Source organism: Gallus gallus, chromosome 6, assembly GCF_016699485.2.
Source record: "Gallus gallus isolate bGalGal1 chromosome 6, bGalGal1.mat.broiler.GRCg7b, whole genome shotgun sequence".
Lineage (NCBI taxonomy): Eukaryota > Metazoa > Chordata > Aves > Galliformes > Phasianidae > Gallus > Gallus gallus.
In genome coordinates, this window is record NC_052537.1 from 19,940,570 (window position 1) to 19,956,717 (window position 16,148).

At 40.7% G+C, this 16,148-nt stretch overlaps 1 protein-coding gene across 4 annotated transcripts; it reads right to left on the reverse strand.

Annotated features, from left to right (window-relative positions):
* Positions 1–1,377: 1,377 nt before the first annotated feature.
* On the reverse strand, positions 1,378–11,111 carry ANKRD22 (ankyrin repeat domain 22). 4 transcript variants are annotated; one of them, NM_001277405.2, is made up of 6 exons: positions 11,041–11,111; positions 5,966–6,157; positions 4,151–4,258; positions 3,749–3,826; positions 2,599–2,697; positions 1,378–1,820 (listed from the first exon to the last, which is right to left on the reverse strand). In NM_001277405.2, exons 1-6 carry the CDS (start codon positions 11,059–11,061, stop codon positions 1,743–1,745), a joined length of 576 nt encoding a protein of 191 aa, NP_001264334.1. In that variant the 5' UTR covers positions 11,062–11,111; the 3' UTR covers positions 1,378–1,742. The 4 variants fall into 4 exon arrangements, with proteins under 4 accessions (NP_001264334.1, XP_040558426.1, XP_046798931.1 ...); XM_040702492.2 differs by having other exon boundaries at positions 9,416–11,111; XM_046942975.1 differs by lacking the exon at positions 4,151–4,258.
* Positions 11,112–16,148: the final 5,037 nt, after the last annotated feature.

A 16,148-nucleotide genomic window follows, 5' to 3' on the forward strand; every position in this document is an offset into this window, starting at 1 on the left:
AATCTTCAGTGACAAGAGCTGGAGCAGTCAATCAGTGATTTCCAAATAACAAGGAATTCAATTTCAAAAAACAATCTCAGCCAAAGATCTAATCATGCACTCTAAACCCCCAGCTATAAAGACCATGAATTGTAGATGAGGAATGAGGATACAGATACATCAAGCAAGCCACACTCCAACCGATACAGCTGTCACCTCATCTTAACATATGCAATTAAGTTGTTGAAAGCACTGTGTGCTATTGGCTTTGGATTTTACATAACTTTGTGTCTTGGTCACAATTTGTTCATGGAATTTCTGAAATATGTGAAAGCACTCAACTGTTTTCCCTTTCAAGCCAGTAGCTGAAAGAGATAGTATCTTCAATATATGCCATCCATGCAAGTACTTCACATCTACTGACATATATGTTGATCTGGTAGAGTACCTGTCTGCAGGTTACACACAAAGTGGTCATATCTACAAGCTCAGACAGGCGAGCTTTGTATCCTGGGGTGATTCTGGGTGGGATCTAAAGCCTGCCTATATGTTCAGCCAAGACTGTCTGCAGTTGGAGTCAGCGTCCAATAAGATAGGTACACAAAAAATACACCAGCTTTGCTGCAGCACAGGAAACATACTCTTCGTCCGTGTGTCTAGTCTAGCAGCCATTAGCAGTGATGGTCATAGCACCTATCTGCCAAACTTATGACAGCTTACACAAAATGGCCAAAACTACCGAGAGAGATAAAAATCCATTAGACCAAGGAAATAAGATACAGCAGTGTTTGAAAGCAGACTCCCATTTATAAGTGCATTATTAAACCACAAATTGGCAGGCCATGCTAACAAATTGCTTACCACTGATAGTTTTCTACTGCCTTTACCTATGCAATAAAAGATTCATGAATTTATTATTTTGGTATGTGCACTCTGCTACATGCACCACTCTTAAAAGCATACTACCCTGTCCAGTTCCCTGAGAATAATATATCTGGCTCCCATCAACAGCATTTCACTGTTTTATTATTATTTTTTTTTAATTTTAGTACTTTTTTTTAGTATTGGAAAGGTAGTCAAAAACTTGCTTCAAACAGATTTTCACTGTTATTAATGCATTAAGGCAACTTGGGATCTGTCTGGTTTTGGACTCCAATAATTCAATATCTTCTTGATGTTTCTTTTATGTAAAAACATAAGATAATCCTTCTCTCATAGCAACATCTTTAGAATTAAGGTGTGTGAAATTTGTGGAAAGAAGGAAGAAGTGCTAAGCAGAGCACTCTATCTGAACAGCCATTCCCATGGTAGGAAAAGAAATACTAGGAGAAAAGGTGCCTGACCTTGTTATAAGCTGCTGTGGTATACTGCTGTATCCCCTAAGGAAGCTGTAACACAGACTGTAAAGGATATTTTATTTCTCCATTGGCTGCTTATCATCACATGCGGTACTCAGGTTTCCAGAAGCCTTATCTGTGCAAGTCAAGCAGTACAACTGGAGGAGCAGATGGGAAGAACAATATTTGGAATGCAATTGTACTCATTCACAGCTTAGTAAAAGCAAATAAACTCCTTTCAGTCCACACAGTCCTGAGGGTACTCACAAGTCTCATACAAAATAGTCAAAGTCTACAACAGTTTGGACCAAGTATCAGTTACCAGTCTACAGCCTTCTGCAGGACTCTTGCTGCTATATAGGATGTATTGCCTGATGGAGTGATTTGCTGCACTTTCAGCAGTCCTTGATAAAGTCCCACCAAGCATTAGGAGGTTTTCCTTAGCATGCTTTCAATGTTGCTGAACTGTAGTCTTCTTGCAATATCTAAAGGAGTCTCCCCATCCTGAAAGAAACAGATGAAATACATCAGAATATGATAAATACAAGTCAAGTACAAAGAGCTTTCCTGAACTCGCCATCCTTGGTGTTCTGCATGAATTTCACTGTCACGTCCTCGATCTAAAGAAAAGATTTCAAGATGTGCTGGGTCTAATAGAACTCTTACTGAAGTCAAGGGTAGCATCCCTGCATCTGCTCCAGTAGTGACAGCCAATACACAGCTCCCTGGGAATAACGTCCAAAGACATTGTAGAGTTAAGAGCTAATGTCAAGAGCAACACAGTCAAAACATCGCTTGTCTCAACTGAACAATACAGATACTCCTGGATATTTCCTGTGACAGTATTTGAGCTTCTTAAAGGACAGCAACAGCTTGACTTACCCCCTTTCAAAAGAATGGTGTCTAGTGCCACACAGAGCTCCGTGGAGGGCTCTTTACATTTCTCTGCATCCTGCATCTTAGGAACAACTGTAGCATAGCTCTGAGTTAAGCAGCTTCGTCAATCCAGTGAATGTGTAGACTGTTGCTGACAGTAGAAATCCAGCATGAAGAACATGGACTTAAAGTAGCTGTTGCCAATAAAGGCAGTGGGGCAAACATTGCTTTAAACCCCAGAGCAAACAAGTGTGCGGCCAGGAAGCTGTGCACTCTATGTTTTTTGGGGTTTTTTTTTGTTTCTTTCTTTCTTTTTTTTTTTAATTGCTACACACCAATCAAGGCCTACAACATACTGATTCACCCTCCTGATAAGGATACCCAGTTATTAGCTTCACCTTCTTACCTGATTCTTCACAGAAACATCTGCATGAGCTTCAAGCAGTAGAGGAATGACTGCCTGATTTCTCATTTCACAAGCGTAGTGAAGGGCTGTGCTACCAGACTGAAGGGAAACAGTAGCATATGGATTTTAGTTTTATTCCTTCTTTTACAGAAATTAGGTAAGTAATGCTATCAATTTCTCCTTATACCTTATAATTTTCCCCCTAACAATTGGATGAATAAAACATATAATCTCATGTTTCAGTGCACAACACAGTAAAACGCATTCTCACAATAGCAACAGGAAAAAAAATCCTCTTCTAGGATGCAGCTGCTAAAACAAGTCTGATACCTTTAGCAGGAAGCCAGTAGTTCTTCACTTACTTCAGAGAATCCCATGATCTTTAGCTCAATAGCTATTTCTTAATTGATATTCATTGCTCAAACTTAAGTATTTTAGAATTTGGTTGCTCTTAAAACTGTAGTTTCTCCTTTTGTACATTAGAGGAAAGAAGCTCTTTGCCACACTCAAGCAGCCTAATCAACACGAACGCTACACGTGGCAGATCGGTACACTCTAAAGACCAAGAAATGACACAGGGTCTAGCGCTAAGGCATGACCATTGCCCAGAGGTCAACCTCAGCCTAAGAGCTCAGAAATGGTGATAAAACTCAGTACCCGCTATCACCAGAATATTTATAGGATTACTATTTAATACATCAGCATTTCAACCCAGCTGGCCTGGATTTGCTTTTAAGATGACTTTGGTTGGAAAGGTCCTGATAAAGTTAAAAACCCAGTGAAACATTCCCTCCAGGAGTACACATCACAGCAGTCAAGAAGTTGATACTCACTTACAATGGTCTAAATAAAAGCACACATCTAACAGTGTCATGCTAGGTTTTAGATGCTGTGTTTGGAACAACTGTTGAAGCTAAGAAAAATAAGTGTGATAAAAAAACTACACTAAGCTGCCAGTGAAGAACTGTTTCTGAGTACATTACAAAAATATTGCAGAAGTGTATAGGACAAACACCAAATCTTTCTGTTACATCAGTTCAGTCTCTGATCCTACTCTGAAAGCTGTATTGTATATCTAGAAGACTGAAGTCTGCTTTTACTAATATTACGTGCATACAAGCCACATCTACATTTGTATAAATCTACTTACATAGTCTGTAGCATTAACATCAGCTCCAGCCCGAAGCAACATCTTGACCAGGTTTTCATTCTGTTTTGTCTTTGAAATCTGTTTGGTGAAAGGGAAAAAGTTACACTGTGGAACACTTCACCTGCATACGCTATTAAGTAGATGTCGGTTGGATATTGTTTTCTCTGAAAAAGAAGTGCCTGGTTTCTGTGAATACCAGACTGATGCAGCGACAAAATCCTGCCCCTTCACCAGCTACACTCATAGCAAAAACTTTCTTCTTCTGTTGCTCTCCACCAGTGTTAGCTTCAAAAAGAGCAGCCCATGTTCTGTGTAGTTTCATGGCCTGAAATATTGCCATAAGAAAGGTGATAAGGGGAAAAGTAAGTGTGTAGGGGCTTTTTTGCTTTCATCCAGACTCACCATGAGAAGATATCCAATAAGCAAAACCGGCATGAGAATTATGATGAGCACATAATCAAGGAAGGTAAACCGTTTTCTGACAGCATAATGCAGACAAGTGCGGTGTTTCTAAACATAAAATAACTCTGATTAGTATTAAAGTCACTTCTCTGATAATATTTGTATAACACTGACAATATTAGATCCTTCCTGTATTTCACAAACATTTTTTTTTTTTAGGTTATCGACTAGAAGCATTTCTGATTTTCAAATAGAAACAGGGACATGCAGTTTGATTCCTTCAAGTGGAAGGAAGCAAACTCATACAGACTCATGGAAACTAGGCTCCACATGCAAGAACAACGGGAGATCCAAAGGATTTCATGAATATGGCTGCAGACTTGACTGTTGAGAGGAAGAACGCAGAGTGGAAGTCTACCCTGACCCAGCAAGTTAAATCAGCAGGAAGAATCCCTGCGGTTCCTCACTAACAGAGGTTTTGGTTACTGAAGCAGAGACATAGAAGAGCTCATGTCACCGATGTGAAACAGGAAATTAGCAACACCCACAGCAGACTCCCAGTGGGAACAGTTTAACAGTCTTTGAATATCGTATCTACCAAAGAAAAAGAGAGGAGCTGTTAACTTGGATGTTAAAGAAGATGCATGTCAAGTGTCCTACAACTTATTAAACTGGAGTCTGACAAATTAGGTTATGGTGTTATGTCATGGCCCAAAATAAGCACAGAAGCCTTTCTGTGTAATCCTCTGCTTCCTATTCTCAGTTCTGAGCACCAGACAAGCTCTGCACCCAAGGACTTAACTCCATTTGTGAAGGTGAAGCAGAAAATAATTTAAGAAAACCAGGCAAGGCTAAGAAATGGCTGCCAATGCAGTAAGAATGATCTCACTGCAAAGTACTGAACCATTTTGAAGGGACTTTGAGGTGAGACAGAGTCTTCTGGATCAAACAGAGCAGATAGAAGTGAACATTCCACTGACCTCACACACATCTGCTATGAAAAAAAAAATGTGCTGGACACCAGAGGTGTAAAGTAGCACAGGAGTGTATAGGAACTTGCTAAACATTGACTTGGAGTTTAAGGTCTTTTCCAACCTGAGTGATTCTATGATTGACAAGGTTAGATAAATTTTTCTAGCACTTTATCACCTTTAATATCATCCCAGCTCTCACAAGAACAAACTAATAGTGGAGCCAGAACATGCATCTTCCAGGCTCCTTTTCTTTGTTATCTATGGGAAACCTGCCACATAAACACACTTCCTTATCACCCTAGGGAAAATAACCACTCATGGCTGTTGTAGAAGGCAGGCACATTTTAGAAAATATGGATTAGGGGAAGAACAGACAGAAGGATTCTCCCTTCAGCCCTCAGGTTCAGTTTCCTCAGGGATCCTTATGGGAGGAACGGGCAGGCTGTCCTTCAGATCTTCCTTTTAACTGTAGGGAAAAGGTAAAGACAGATGAAAAAGAAAGGCTACAGAAAGAACAGATATAAGCTGGAGGGCAGGATGAACATGGAGTGCTGCAGGCAGAATCCACTGGGGACTGGGGATGACATGCAGTACTCACTAAATGAGAAACAAACAGAGGGAGAAACTGAGGTTGGCAATGTTTAGCACATCTTGCATGCATTGTCAAGTCAGGAAAATAGATGAGGAAATAAATAGAAACATAAATGTTTACTGAATTACAATGTCAGGATTAGACATGCCTGAGCTGTAAACAAAACTAAGGTTTAGCAGTACTGCCAGTGTTCCCAAACATGTACTCAAAAGAGCAGTCAGTGCAAAGGCTGAGTCAGTGACCACTTACCTTGTTTCTGAGGTTGACATCAGCATTCTTTTTAAGAAGATAATTAGCTATTCTGTTGTTTCCCTGCTTGCATGCACAGATTAAGGGGGTATCTCCACCGAAGCTGTCCTGGATATTCAGGTAGTTGCTGTTTTTATCCAAAAGGAGCTGAACTTCATTGAAGTCGTTATTATAAGCTGCCTGACAAATTGGCTGAAGAGAGAAGAGAGCATTTGTCAGCACACATCATTCCCTAACACTTCTGGGCCGTCCATCCCGACTTCCTGCTTGCACACCCCAAGAGCCTCCCAGGCAGCCCCGACAGAGGCTGTCATTCCAAGCATCTTCCCGAAGATGGCGGTAAGAATACACCCGCAGCTGCCCAGTACAGCACTCAGCGTGACATGTCTGACACGGACCGCGTTCAGTAGAATGAATTTTCTGCTCATTTTGGATGATATTTCTATAGACCAAGAAATAAATACGGTTCACTTTCAGCTATTAAAGAATGGCCTTTGGTCTCATAGAAGATGGCTACCGTACTAAGCAGCAAGCCCTGACAAGCCCGCACATAGCCTAAGATTACAGCAAGCTTTCCCTTTGGATGAGCATTGCTTGAACAAGAGGTATCCCTCTTGACTCACCAATTCATAGAGCAGAACCACCTAGTAGGTGAAAGTTGAACCAGAAGTTAAAAAAAAAAAAAGTGAAAAAAAAAATAAGAGAGAAAACACCACATTTATTTTTGGGGGGCTTCAAGTTAAACCTCTTACCTAAAGTATATGTGCATGTATGGCCACAGCTCAGATCCTGCCTGGCTTTTGAAAACTGCTTGCTGCTCATATCTTTGCTCGGTATGTTCAAGCACCTCTGATCATACCTGCTATTCCTTCCCCATTTAGCAGTAAGAAGTCAAAATAAGCACAGGTAGAGAGTAATGGGAGTACTATACACTTTTAGTCACCAGCAGGCAGAAAACAATAGCCTAACTGGTAACATTTGAAGTTCTTCAGTTCAAAAGAGAAAAGGTTTCTTTCTTACTTCCTCTTCAGTACTGAGGTTGCCATTTTCCAGGATACTGTATTTCTTCAGTTGGTACCAGCAGGTTTTCATTCTCATCCTCCCTGTATCACAACCTAAACATGCTACAGGATCTAGCCCTGAACTCTGAGCACTCTCCTCACCCTCTCCTGCTGTTAGGTATTTCCCACATTAAAAAGATTCCTCTTATTTACATTTTTACTTCAAACAATTGTCTTCAGTACAAGCTTTCCTCCAATATCATTGCTGCTTAGTCTTCTGAACAATTGTGCAAGAGAAATAATTTTCCAGTGCAGAGAAAGTACTTCCATGCTTGCCGGATCTTGCACCACTGCTTGTTTTCATTATATCAGACTAGAATTTACAAAGAACACATACAACAATGTAAACTTGTGTCATCTGTCCGTATTCTTTTAATCCATTCCTATGACATTTGCTACACATAGTTTCAGAAAAAAAAAAAAAAAAAAAAATTGTTCTAATTATTTAGAGGAGAAATCCCTCTTTTAAATGGCTTATTGGCATAAGAACCTCATATATCTGTGCCATTTAATTAATCAGTTTGGCTAATAACCTCATTCTTAGTCATGTCTGTGTCTAGAACTACACCTTCACATCCACAGAAGAGAAGCTCCGGTGCAGTCTGTCAGGAGACTGTCACTCTTGCTTTTAAATACATCTCTGTGCATTTAAAGATGCAGGAGACTTGCTGCTTGGTTGAACACTGGCTCAAATCCCAGCTGTTTACTGTACAACCTTACTCCTTTTCACTCTCATTCTTGCTACTCCAGCAGCTAACGTCATCAATTGATACACTGTAGTGTTTTTCTTTCCACTCTGCCTCACAGTTTCACTTGCTCAGCCACTGACTTCAAGGTATTTTTGACTGGTATTTTCACTGACCCACAGAATCTTTGTCTAAACCTTACGCTACTGTTGAATCCAGTTCTAGAACCATGAATAGTGATGAAGAAATTACTACACCCTGGCAGAATACATTATACTTGGAACTGGTCATCCACAGAGACAGGCATGCAAGAGTCACACACACTTATCTTCTGCAATTGGCAGTTCTAACAAAACATCTCAAGCACAGATAATTTAAGGAAGCAATTCCCAACCATTTCACCAGCTAATATATGGGTAATTTAAGTACTTAAAATATCTTTTAAATGATTACCTTTCCAGTGAAGTGGGGGGTCTTTTTCAGAATTGACTCTCACAAATTAATGCATTCCATTTGTTAAAACAAACAAAACACCGCAGGCACAACAAACAGGTTTTGTCGGCTTCTCTTAAGGCCCATTTTTATTCTACAGGTGTGCATTCTAGAAAATGTCTATTTTAATGAAAGAATATGTATTAAAGGTGAAAAGGCCATAGCTCTGACATATACTATATGTCCAAAATTGACAAACAGGACTTGAGGACTGGAGGAGCAAAGATATAAGCAGAATATTTAACAAAAGAAACCGAACAACTATGAGCACATTGTTTTGATCACAGTAGTATTCAGGACATCACAATAGTATTTAGTACTGAGCTCTGTGAAAAAGAACCTGTGTGTTCTGGTGGACAACAGGTTGGCCATGAGCCAGCAGTTTGCCCTTGTGGCCAAGAAGGCCAATGGTATCCTGGAGTGTATTAAAAAGAGAGAGCCAGCAGGGGGAAGGAGGTAATTCCACCCCTATCTACTCAGCCCTAGCGAGGCCACATCTGGAGTACTGTGCTCATTTCTGGGCTTGCCAGGTTAAAACAGGCAGGGATCTTGTAGAAGCCCAGTTCGTGATAAAGGGCCTGGAGCACCTCCCTTATGAGGAAAGGCTGAGTAACCTGGGTCTGTTCAGTCTGGGAAAAAGGTGACGGGGGGGGGGGGGGGGGGAGTGGGGGGAGGGGGAATCTGATTAACATTTATAAATATCTAAAGGAAGGTGGAAGACAAACGGATGAGTAGACTCTCACCCACACCAAATCACCAGCCTGATCACTCCAGGATGACTCTGACCAGGCCTACTCCTACTCCTCAGGGGAGCACAGGAGATGTAGCATTACCCCCAGTACAAACATGAGCTCTGAAATAAACAAGTCTGAAGGGCGGGGAGCAAGACCAAGAATTTGAGCTTAGATAAAGAGGAAGTGAGTGCCTCTTCCAATGCAGCAAAGCCCTTCACTTCTGTCCTCACACTCCTGCAGAACCACACAACATGCAGACATGCTGCACTCCGTGAACCTAACAGCGTGACACTGCACAAAACACATGCTAATAGGGACACAGGTTAGGCAACAGCTTTCATGGCTAAAATCACTCAGTGCAAGATCACCAGATATGAGGTGAAAGTAAAAACATTAGCTGTCAGATAGAAGGACAACTCCTCTACAGAACTGATTGTTTTTGGTATCAGTTATAGGCCATGTGGCTGAATTAAGTACCTGGTAATTTACTCGGATCCAAATGAATTGCATTACTTGTGTCCAGTTGTTCCTTGCTTAGATTTGCTGAAGTAGTAATAAACCACCAGCTAGCAGTTCAGCAATTTCTGCCAAACATGAGATAAAAAATTATTAAAATGAGGGTGGTGAGGCACTGGAACAGATTGCCCAGAGAGGTAGTGGGTGTCCCATCACTGGAGTCATCCAAAGTCAGACTGGACGGGGCTCTGAGCAACCTGAACAAGCTGTAGGTATCCCTACTCGCTGCAGGGGAGTTGGACTGAATCACCTTTAAGGGTGTCTTTCAAGTCAAATGATTCTGAGATACTATGATAAAGGCACAACTCAAAGGACAAAGCATTCAGCCACTAGAGAGGAGGCTAAAGGTAAAGCTGGGACAAAGATTTCAAGTGGAAATTGCCTTCTGCAAGGGACAGCCAAAGTTACATCAGGCATTTGCAGCTGTTTAGAAAAAAAGGAACTACTTCATGTTATGAAGATATTCTTAATCAATTCGCAGCCTTTACCTGTGAGCTAAAATTAATGCAAAGGCCTTCTACAAACTAAATGGTAACATTTAAACCATATTTGGGATGCTGAGGAATGTACTAGTATCCCTTCCATACTTCTCAGCAAATAAATCTTGCACTTTATTTGAGCTCCTATAGATTTCTATCTTACTATCTTAAAATTACATCTCACTAAAACACTTTAAGACAAGAAATCAATGCATATGAAGTTATTAACTAGAAAGCACAGAAAGTATTTGAACATTCCCTAAATGCCATTGTAATTCCACTAGCTGACTAGTTTCTTGTACAACGTTATTTCTGAGTAGCCAAACTGGAGAGAGACAACAAAGAATGTGATGCAGTCTACTCAGCCCGTCAGTGTGTGAATGTGCAGATTCATTCTCCCTATAATACTGAAAGAGAAGATATCTTCATTGAATAGCCATTTAAAATTAAGAGTATCTTTCAGGATGAAAATGTGACCTTTTAGAGGAACATATATGCAATGCTATCTCCAGAAAGAGAAGCAGCAGTGCTACACATTGTATTCACAATCAAAAAAGAACTGAAACCTTCATTTGTTCCTTAGTGTGCAAATGGAAAGTTTATAAAATAGTGAATAAACTTACGTAGCATTTATGCTGAAATCCATGGTTGTGCTGACTTAACTACAGTCTGGGGAAAAATTCATAAGAGCTAAAAAATTTCTTTTAAGTCACATTTCTAAACTGAAGCTTCCCTAGATAATGTTTCCTTGGGCACCAGCTTTATTATTTGTATTCAGCATAAGTTAAGGAACCCACTGGCAGTTCTTAGTTATCCATGCCCAGGGCTCAGAATTACTCTGATCTCAATGCAGAACAACAACAAAAAATTGAGCAAACGTGAACTCTGTCTACAAAGCCACAATAATTATACTGGTTGTTGTGCTTATTTTGCTCCTACAAATTGCACTTTTGTCAATTTGTAATAGGTAACACACAGTATTCCAAAGGAAAAGGACTGCCATATTTTTAAGCCCATGTACATGGCGACATGAAGGGAAGAAACTAAAACCAACACATATCCACAGCTTCAATAGTTTCAGTTACTGTGCAAAAAATGACCACATACCTCCGAATAGAGTATCCCCATGCCTATTCTTCACTGCTTGTGTTCTTTCTTGTTCACCAGCCCAACAAGTTAACCTCGCTCGAAATGCTCTTGAACTTGTTTTAATCTAGTTAACGTTTAACTTAAAACACAGGAATCACTCTTAAGCTACATTTGCCTTCTGTACTTTCTACTTGGTGGTATAAAACAATTGTCTTCAGAAACCCAACCCAGTAAGGTAAACGTGGGAACAGGAGCTTACAGGAGGCTGACAGAACAAGTTTCAACAGAGAGAAGCGTTTCCCTTTGTCATCTTTGCAATAACAGCCTCTGGTTACCGAAAAAGGAAAGCAGCAGAATAGGCTGGGAAGAAGATTGGGGGTTGGGGAGGGAGAGAAGGAAAAATAATATGCTAGTGAAGAAAAGGAGGGAAAAGAGGGAAAACAAGTAACTAAGGATCACAGACAGTTTGCCACTCAAGCTACTTCCCATTTATAAATCCCAAACTCTCTACAAGGAAACCTCAGACGTGTGCTGAGTAAGACTCCATGCCTTATTAAAGAGACTTCCTGGTGTAATTAGCTTCAGTCTCTTATTAACCAGACCAGCCCATTTCATCATCTGCTCATTCATCTCTTCCTAGCCTTGTCCAAACACTGAACATGATTCACAGTAGCCTCCTTTTGCGGTTGCACACCAATGGACAGCTAAATACCACATCTGCTCTCTCACCCTCCCCCCTTCAAAGGAAAGGGGGAGAAAATATGGTGGAAAAAGGCTGAAGGGTTGGGACAAGGGCAGGGAGAACATTCACCAACTACTATCATGGGCAAAACAGGCTCATCGGAGGGAGATTAACCTAATTTATTGCCTATTACTAACAGATCAGAGAAGTGAGAAACTAAGATAAGCCAGAAACACTTTCCTTACCCTGAACCCTCCATCCTCGCTACCAAAACCTATTCCTAAAGTCCCCATCCCATTTGGGTTTTCAAAATTCTGAGGGTAAGAAGATGACAGTATTTCTGTAGTACACTCAGCCAGCCTGAGGAAGATACATACATTTTAAATGTCTATAAACACTCTAAATTCTCTCTTCTCTTCATAATTTGTACTCATTACACCTCCTCTCTTTCAAGCATTTTTTTTTTAAGAAGTTTTAAAGCACAAGCATGCAACTGCCTATTTTGAATTCAAGTCCTTTGCCTTACATTTGAAAATTGTTACCACACAATTTCCATGTTAGTTCTTCAGCAAGGTGGGGAAACAAATATAAGGGCTGTGTTGAAAGTAGCACTTCCTATTTTATTCTGCTGGCCCACAACAACAGAGGCAGATATTGGTGATGCAGCAGTAGACTCAGTCTTCCCACCAATATTCCATGTTGTTGCCATGTGACAGATGGCCACAGAGGGACAGAATGGCAAAACAGTGTCTGACATGGAAGTGCTTATGAAGCAAAGGTGTATCCTGGAATTCCTCCACATGGAAAAAATGGCACCTACCGACATTCATGAACACTTGCTGAATTTTTATGGAGATCAAACAGTGATTGTGAGCACAGTGAGGCAGTTGGTGATGCATTTCATCAGTGGTGACAGGAAAGACAAATCACACTCCAGACAGCCTGCAGAGCTGTCTCACCATGAAATGAAGATCTTCTCAATCAGCTCATCTACACAAATTTCCCTGGATTACAGCCTGTGAACTGCATACAGAGCTGAATGTTGGCTTCAATACATCGGAAATGATGGCAGCAACATTGGAATATCACAATGTTTGCTTGAGGTAGGACCCAGAAATGCTTACACAGTAACAAAAAGAACTCTATGTGGAAGGTTGTCTGAACCTATTGTACCAATAAGGCAAAAGGTGGCAGTTTCCTGGATTGCACCATTATCAGTGGCAAGACATGGTGTTACAGCTATGAGCTGGAGTCAAAACAGCAGTCCATGGAGTGGCAACACATGATTTCCCCATGGAAGAAGTTCAAGATGCAGCCTTCAGTGGATAAAATGACTTGCACTGTCTTTTGGGATAGGAAAGGGGCAATCCTTCCGGATTTCCTGGAACCCAGATAAATAATCAACCCTGACTGATACATTATAATGCTAACTAAACTGAAGGCTTGAACTTCACAAGCGTGGACAGAGGAAAAGACAACCTTTCTTGCAACACAACGCCACCAGCTCCCACACCAGTCTGAAGTTCGTGGAGCACACTGCCAATCTTGGCTAGACTGTCACACCACACCCACCACGTATTCCAGATTGGTGCTTTTCAACTGCTAACCTTTTAGGCAGATGAAAGATGGTCTGCGTGGGCTACATTTTCCTAGCAACAATGTTGTCATAGGAGCTATGAAACAGCAGGTCACACCTCTACTGGTGCAGATTTTTACAAGCATGGCATGCAGGCTCTTGTTCATTACTGGAGAAAATGCATAGTTAATAGTGGTGATTATGTTGAAAAATAATGTTTTGTTGCTCAATCAAATAGTTATTATACTCTTTGTATCTGTTGTAGTTTAAATGGAAATAAATCAGAGACACCACTTTTGAAGCAATCTACATAGAACTGCTTACACTCAGTCCTTCTCTGGTTAAAATAGGATAGCTTCACTGACTAGCATTAGTTTGCTGGCACCAGTTCTAACCCTTTCAATGGCTGTTTACCATAAGAAAATTAGGTTGGATTGTAAACAAAACTTATACTTCACCTACCTGTGATAAACCTCACTACAATCCCAATATATTGATCTTTCAGAATGGTTTAGAGACACAGAAGAGTATGTAACATCTCAGAAGTGAAAGGTCCTTGCCAGTATTTCATCATGTCCAGATCTTAAGGAATGGGCATTCTCCCAAATAAATGCCATCCAGTGGCTAAGTGGTTGGAATTCATAAACTGCAACTCATTTAACAAAGCCTCAAATCACTCAGCTATTCCCTATAACAACTTAATAAGGTACTTAATCCTCTGCTAACACCATCATACAAATCCACAACTGCAAGGTGGATTTTGGCTGGGGTACAGTCTATTTATGGTACTGTGTTTTGTGCTTGTGAAGAAAACAATACTGACAACACAATATTTTAGCTCTTGCTTGGCAGTGCTAATAAAACTTCACATTCTTTTTTTCCTCATGCTGCCCTACCAGTGAGTGGTCTGGGAATGCACAAGAGGTTACAAGGGGATATAGTAAAGACTGATGACCCCCGACTGACCAAAGGGATATTCCACATGACAGAACACCATGACCAGCAACAACACCTGGAAAAAAGGAGGCACAGAAGGCACAAGACACTCAGAGTTACAACCTTTATCTTCTCACATAAAACCTCCAAATGATGGAGATCTGTTTAACAATTTCCAAGAAAACATCTGCCCATCAATGGGAAGCACTGAAGGAACTCATTTCATGGGGTTTTTAAATTGAGTTTCTGTATTCTTATCCTTCTGATTCTCTCCTCAGTCCCACTGTGAGGAATGAGCAAGTGGCTGTGTGGGGATTAGTTTACCAGAGTTAACCCACAATAAAAGGATTTTTTTTTTTTTTTTAAGAAAAAAATCCTACAAGGAGCACAGAGATAGCTTCAGGCATTACCTTTTACCAAACCATGCAAGTTATCATTTAATCCAGCATCACATCTCTGACACACTTGTAAATCAAAGTGACTACTGTGGTCAGAATTTTAGCTGGAGAAGAGATAAGCAGCCCAATTAGATGAGAAATGAGATTTGCACAGATGTATATATTCACAGGTTGACTTCTGCTTCAGATATATCCTCAGTGGTTTATTATGCTTATAAATGAATCTTTGAACCCTGATTATTACTTTATTATAATTAGTTGATGAATAAGTCATTTTTCTCCAAAAGATACCAAGATTCAGTTAATGGGCAAACCAGGAGCTATTTGATCTGTGTACTTCTTGAAAGAATTTCATGACACCTGAAAGGTTTCCTGAAAGTCAGAAGTACTGCCCATTTGAAAATCTCCACAACACCAGCAAATACTACAGAACAGGACAATGTATCCTAAGGACAGAACACAGGAACCAGGGCTGCTGAATTTCAGTCTCTTTTGAATTGTTCTTAGGATTCATCATTCATAAAAGTTGATTCAGGTCTGCCCAAGCTACTGTCCCCATAACCAGTTCTCTAGCAGTACTGCAAAATTTGAAACAGTAGCTCTTGAAAAATGAGTGGAGCTCTATATTTGCAGCAGTGTTGTCCTGTAGGGTATTTCTTAATCTAAATTAGTCAAGTCGCATACTGAATGGGCGATGCCTCATCAAAGTCATGTATCGGATAAACAAGCAACTCCTTTCCCATACACACCTGTTCAAACAGATAATCATCTGGAAAACGTAGGAAGAAAACTGATGAGAACAACAGAAGTACTCAGAAAGGGGAATAGAGTTCATAGTCAGAAGGAGGAATATGCATAGCCCATCTCCTTAAATGAACACTTAGATTTCTATTTCAAAGTATTTGCTTGATCTTTCCCAGGATGAACGCCTGGGAAAACTAAATCCTCCCTTACAGGCACCACATTTTTGCCACAATTCATGTCTTCTTCAGTCTGGTAGTTTTACATGAAAAACATTGACATGGCACATATAGCTTTTACCAGTTTGATCAAAAGTTTAAGCTTCTGCTCCCCAAACCTACCTCCCATCCCATAGAATGAATCCCAAAATCCTATTTTTCCACATCACACAGCTCAGTCCCAGTACCAGACAGTGCTATCCACTGCACCAACACTGGCGGGGCAACACAGCCTTTCTCCTCACAAGAGCACTCAGCACCATCCCTACAATCCACAGCTGCTTCAAGTTCCCCAGTACTCCAGTCTGTCCTCTGCCAGACCTCACCTCGGGTACTGCCTCCTGGTCTCACTGCAGATCCTCAGTGTGCTGGCACAGCATGGAAAAGGAAAGTCCAGTTTGTTCCATGTTTCCAGCAGTTCTTTGCAAGGTGTGTATTCCCCCCTGTCCTCCACGTTCAAGTCTGCAAACCACCAGGGATGTGTTTAGAGGCACAGGATTAGACACTTGAGGTTAAGACATACTTAGGTACTTGATGCTACATCCAGCAGTAAGTCAGACCCACCAGGGCCTCAA

Coding starts and splice junctions, on each gene's coding strand:
- ANKRD22 (XM_040702492.2), bottom strand. CDS start 9,448: ATGCAATTCATTTGGATCCGAGTAAATTACCAG. Junction 3,827..4,150: donor TTATTGGATATCTTCTCATG/GTGAGTCTGGAT, acceptor TTCACCAAACAG/ATTTCAAAGACAAAACAGAA. Junction 2,698..3,748: donor ATGTTAATGCTACAGACTAT/GTAAGTAGATTT, acceptor GTTTCCCTTCAG/TCTGGTAGCACAGCCCTTCA.